This window comes from Oncorhynchus masou, chromosome 2 (assembly GCF_036934945.1).
Source record: "Oncorhynchus masou masou isolate Uvic2021 chromosome 2, UVic_Omas_1.1, whole genome shotgun sequence".
NCBI lineage: Eukaryota > Metazoa > Chordata > Actinopteri > Salmoniformes > Salmonidae > Oncorhynchus > Oncorhynchus masou.
In genome coordinates, this window is record NC_088213.1 from 38,732,664 (window position 1) to 38,738,663 (window position 6,000).

The following is a 6,000-nucleotide window of genomic DNA, read 5'->3' on the forward strand; positions in this document are numbered from 1 at the left end:
TTCAAGGTTACAGATGGCTAATTTCATAACTCACTGTGACGCACCACCTTGCCAGTTGGCTAGCTAGACACTCGGTTAGTATACAACACAGTAGGTGTATTTCTCTGTATCTGGAGAACTTTAAAACAAGACTCTCTCATGTACTTGTCCTCTTGCTCAGTTGTGCACTGGTGCCTCCCACTCCTCTTTCTATTCTGGTTAGAGCCAGTTTGCGCTGTTCTGTGAAGGGAGTAGTATACAGCGTTGTACGAGATCTTCAGTTTGTTGGCAATTTTTCGCATGGAATAGCCTTCATTTCTCAGAACACTAATAGACTGACGAGTTTCAGAAGAAAGTGCTTTGTTTCTGGCCATTTTGAACCTGTAATTGAACCCACAAATGCTGATGCTCCAGATACTCAACTAGTCTAAAGAAGGCCAGTTGTATTGCATCTTTAATCAGAACAACAGTTTTCAGCTGTGCTAACATAATTGCAAAAGGGTTTTTTAATGATCAATTAGCCTTTTGAAATTATAAACTTGGATTAGCTAACACAAAGTGCCTTTGGAATACAGGAGTGATGGTTGCTGAAAATGGGCCTCTGTACGCCTATGTAGATAGTCCATAAAAAATCTGCCGTTTCCAGCTACAATAGTCATCTACAACATTAACAATGTCAATACTGTATTTCTGATAAATTTGATGTTATTTTAATGGACAGAAAATGTGCTTTTCTTTCAAAAACAAGGACATTTCAAAGAGACCCCAAACTTTTGAACGGTAGTGTATATTTATTTTTACTTTACCTTTATTTAACTAGGCAAGTCAGTTAAGAACAAATTCTTATTTTCAATGACGGCCTAGGAACAGTGGGTTAACTGCCTGTTCAGGGGCAAAACGACAGATTTGTACCTTGTCAGCTCGGGGGTTTAGAACGCCATACATGGCTCATCAGACATGCTGCCTCTATCATCACTAGGTCTCGTTCTACTGATGGTCAATAATCTAAGAGCCCTAAGACCTCTGAGATCTCTTAGCTGGCCTAACAGTGCCTGACATTGAGCATTAGTCAGTAATAACTACAATAACCATCTTTTACCCTAAAGTACTGGTCTGCTTTGCAGTACCATGTGATTGTCTAAAGATATTACCCATAATAATAATATAAAAAAGAAGGGTGGCTATTTTTTATGCCTAATATTTCACACAGTATCATTACTGACTGATTAGCGCCCCCAGCTCACATTGATTACTCATGAACTTGGACAGCTCATAATGTAAATCTCACTATCTGTTTCCAGCCAGCTCACCCACCCTCTCATATTCCCTGCTCTCCAGTATGAGTCAGTCAGTCAGTCAGTCAGTCAGTCAGTCAGTGAGTCCTTCAGTCAGTCAGTCAGTGAGTCCTTCAGTCAGTAAGTCAGTGAGTCCTTCAGTCGGTCAGTGAGTCCTTCAGTCAGTCAGTCAGTGAGTCCTTCAGTCTTTCAGTGAGTCAGTGAGTCCTTCAGTGAGTCAGTGAGTCCTTCAGTGAGTCCTTCAGTCAGTCAGTCAGTGAGTCCTTCAGTTAGTCAGTGAGTCCTTCAGTCAGTCAGTCAGTGAGTCCTTCAGTTAGTCAGTGAGTCCTTCAGTCAGTCAGTGAGTCCTTCAGTCAGTCAGTGAGTCCTTCAGTCAGTCAGTGAGTCCTTCAGTCAGTCAGTCAGTGAGTCCTTCAGTCAGTCAGTCAGTGAGTCCTTCAGTCAGTCAGTCAGTGAGTCCTTCAGTCAGTCAGTGAGTCCTTCAGTCAGTGAGTCCTTCAGTCAGTCAGTCAGTGAGTCCTTCAGTCAGTCAGTCAGTGAGTCCTTCAGTCAGTCAGTCAGTGAGTCCTTCAGTCAGTCAGTCAGTGAGTCCTTCAGTCAGTGAGACCTTCAGTCAGTGAGTCCTTCAGTCAGTGAGTCCTTCAGTCAGTGAGTCAATCAGTCAGTCAGTGAGTCAGTCACTCAGTGAGTCCTTTAGTCAGTCAGTGAGTCAGTCAATCCTTTAGTCAGTCAGTGAGTCAGTCAGTCAGTGGGTCAGTCAGTGAATCAGTCAGTGAGTCAGTCAGTCAAACAATGAGTCAGTCAGTCAGTCAGTGAATCCTTCAGTCAATCAGTCAGTGAGTCCAGTCAGTCAGTCAGTGAGTCCAGTCAGTCAGTCTGTCAGTCAGTGAGTCAGTCAATCAGTCAGTCAGTGAGTCCTTCAGTGAGTCAGTCAGTCAGTCAGTGAGTCGGTCAGTCAGTGAGTCGGTCAGTCGCCAGTCAGTCCCAGGCAGGCAGTGGTGCAGTGGTGGCTGGCCTAGTGTTGTTAGCTATCGTAGGTTCATGAGTGCTACTGTCTAGACTCTAGTTGATCCGCAGTGTAACTGCATGGCCTGGGAGCTGGGTTGGTCTCGGGTCTTGGCTGGGCTCCTCCTCTCTAATGACTCGTCTATTTACCTGGACAGCCTCAGACGCCAGGCATTATCTTCAGCACAAGTTTCCTGGCGGTTAAGCTGTTGTGTCCTAATAAAGCGTGACAGCAGATATACTGAACTTGCTACGACACAGGGGAAGGAAGGAGTTGGAGAAAGTAGAAGACAGAGAAGGAGGGAGCTGGAGAAGGTAAAGAGAGAGCGAAACAGACAGGAAAGAGAGAGCGTGTTGGTTTAAGGAATTAACTGCGTCTGCTATTCTTTTGTACCTGTTTGTCTTTGTCATTATGGCGCAGACCGAGCCGACTGCAAACACGCAGGTAGGATTTTGGGCCCAAGTCAAGTTGATGAATCATCTTAAAATTAAGATTAATTCGGCAAGCGGCTCATTGATAAATAATTTAAGCTTTTCTCTGAGCCTCAGAGGGATTCATTACAGCCAGGCTTGATGGGAACCTTCTGCTGAATTTCAAAAAATGTACCTGGGTTGTAGAGAGCAGACCTCCGCCTTCTCTCTCTCTCTCTATTCCTCTCTCCCTCTCTCTTCCTGTCCCCCCGCTCTACCTCTGTAGAGATAATGTTAGTATTTCACTGTTGTCCATGTGATATGATCACCAGTATAGCAGCCGTGGCTCAGTAACTGGTCATTGCTGGCTAACTGAGTGTTACCTGGCAACAGAAGCAGCTCCGTTGTGCTGGGCTTTTAGGCAATGGTGAATTATGCATGGTTTGTTTATCCGACGCAGAGTCCTGAAGTATGCCTTTGTTTACTCGCTCACCTTTGAGATCTCCACAGTGATTTTCTGGAAGAACTTTACCTTAGTTGTTGGGGGAATAATTAGACTTTTACAGGGGAAACAGAATTTTGACAGCATTGGGTCTTTAAGTGCCAGTTGTGGAAAATGGAGATCAAAACCTGAAGTAGCCTTCTCACTCAAGGCCACTCACTCTTCCTCTCCTCTGTGTTCCTCTGTTCTAGACTGCGGCGGCAGAAGAGCCCGGGCCTGTTTGGGAAGATGAGGTCAGCTCGGTTCAGCCCGGAGAACCCAGACGGACCGCCCAGCGACCCAGACGAAGAGGAGGAGGAGCTACAGATCCAGATCCCATGAACAAAGGAAGGACAAAGGAAGGACTCTGACTTAGGGCTCTTCATTTCACACCGTGTGTGTCCCATAGACAGACAGACTGATAGTTGGACAGCTGTGATCTCCATTGACCTGGCTCATCCTGTTAGAGACAAACACTGGCACATGGTTGTCATGGCCAAGGTTGCCATGGAACCCGTGAACTACAGAGCTACCAGCAGGGTTCCAGAGAGAGCCCTCCCTACACGACAACTGACAGTACACTACACTTCCACACTACAGTACAACCCACAGTGCACTACAGTTACAAGCCACTACAGCCTGAGCTTACAGCCCTCTAGATCCCAACCATCATTACCATCACTTCCATATCTACAACACCCTCAGTGGTGAAACTCTCGCAATCACACTGCTACCCAATCCTCGGTCTGAAACTCATGCCTCCTCTTCCACACCCTTCCTTCTCTTTCTCTTTCCTGAGTCCCGTCACCCAGTGAATGTTGTACAGTATCCTTCCTGATGTCTCAAAACACTCAGGAAAGGGGCGTTGACCTAGCTGTGATGTTCCGGCAGTGTTCTGGTAATGTTATGTAATGCGTTTGGTATCGTTAGCTGTGCACACCGTTTCAGTACAGTAAAGGTCTTTAGCCGTCAGGTCACTGTGCTCGGCGCCTGGCACATGGGCTCATCATTAGTTTATCAGTGTTTTGGGCTCAGCCTCAGACAGCTAAATTCTCCCAGTATGAGGGACAGGTAGTATTCTTGGGAGAGACTGGGACCGGATATGAAGGGACATTAAGGGCCCTCCACCGCTATGTCCCCTCACCGTAACCACTAAGGGACAAGGTGCTTATGTAGAGGACGGGTCCGTTAGACCTACAGTATTTACCTTCTGGACATATTGGGTTGTTCATTCTGAAAGAAACGTTGGTGGTCAATACACACATCCTTAGGAAAAACATAGGTGCCCGGGCTGATTAAGTACATACTAGAGAAGCACAGAAAGGGCCTGCACACCGCACGGTGTTGATCCACAAGGATCTTCGTCAGGCCAAGACCCTCGTGGATGGAGACGTGGTCAATGATGTGGTCATTGGGAGCTTATTCAGTGCGCAGGCCCTTCTGTTCTGTTCATTCTGGAAGCAATAAGACAGCGGCTATCACTCCCGCTTACTCATCTGCTACTACAGGGACCAAGTTATATGTCACGGTCTTGCAAACTATTTATGTTGTTGTTTTTGATGATTGATCTGTAAACCACAGTGTTTTTTTTGTATTTAGCTCTATAAATGTTACAAGTGTACATGTAAACCTTGCTTTGTTCGTCTCTTTCCATGAGCATTGTGTCAGATGTGTGTGTACGTTTAAGACGGTGTAATATCTTGATAGAGGGTCATCTGAACATCAAAGCCGCCATGAACTCAACATGCGTGGAGGGGGGGGGGCAACGTTTGAATGTCTATTGTGACATGAGGGGAATTGAGTACTACCTTCGGGCCAAGGTGGAGGCGAATCATGAAAGGAAAGACAGCCAGATGTGTTTCCCTCAAAAACAAGACACGTCTATCTCGGGATGTGATATCTTCACGGCTCGGGGGCAGAAGAGAAACGCCATTGATGTTGGGTTACACAACAACGCCAGGTCCTTGTGTTAATACATTGGGAATCTGCTCAGCAGACACGGTATTGTCCAGCCCGCTGCAGTGTTGTTTCCCCATAGTGCCATCAGTCTTACGACGTCTAGTCTCTTAGAGGTTTGACTCTGTGGGAAGCATTGCAGTCAACAAGGTCCAGCATCCCTGTGGAACGCTTTTGACACCTTGCAGAGGCCACACCCCCAAATTGAACCTGTTCTGAGGGAAAAATAGAATACAACTCAATATTAGGAAGATGTTCCTAATGTTTTGTACAATCACCTCTTTCTCAAACCTGTATGGTTGTTCATGTTTTGATGGCTGACACTGAGGTATTGGGTTGAGTGCAGGTTGAGGTGGAGTGCAGATATGGCTGGAGATCTCTGACAGCGCAGACCTCTGGTTCTCTCCTCTCTGACCTTTTCACTCTGTTCTCTCCTTTCTGTCCTCTTCTCTCTTTCCTCTTTTTTCCACCCTCTCTTCTCTTCTCTCTGCCCTCTTCTCTGGCCTATCCTCTCTGGCCTCTTTTCTCCGCCCTCTCCTCTCTGTCCTCTGTTCTCTCTCCTCTCCTCTCTGTCTTCTTCTCTCTGCCTTCGCTCGGTCCTCTCTCATGTGACCAGGGCTCTGGGATGGCTCTCTGATATCCAGTGTACCGAAGACAATTCATTACAGCTCATTAAGCCCAGTGCATAAGGACAGAGAGAGAGAGATAGAAGCAAACAGACTGAAAAGGATGAGAAGGGGAGAGTTCTGTCTGACAGCTTTGATCAGACCATTGGAATTAGGCTTCAGACTGTTCATCAATACCAACCATTTGCAGGTTGGGCTTTGGGGTCAGTTAGTGAGCAGAATGTAGTTGTTTTGCTTCTGCCTAATT

General features: G+C 46.3%; 1 protein-coding gene across 1 annotated transcript in view; it reads left to right on the plus strand.

Moving 5' to 3' along the window:
• The window catches only part of LOC135504698 (coiled-coil domain-containing protein 102A-like), a 67,528-nt gene extending 62,728 nt beyond the window's left edge, over positions 1-4,800 (plus strand). The window contains exon 9 of the mRNA XM_064923494.1: positions 3,384-4,800. Within this exon, the coding sequence (XP_064779566.1) occupies positions 3,384-3,513 (130 nt within the window). The 3' untranslated portion in view covers positions 3,514-4,800. The remainder of the gene's footprint in view (positions 1-3,383) is intronic.
• The last annotated feature ends 1,200 nt before the right edge of the window (positions 4,801-6,000 follow it).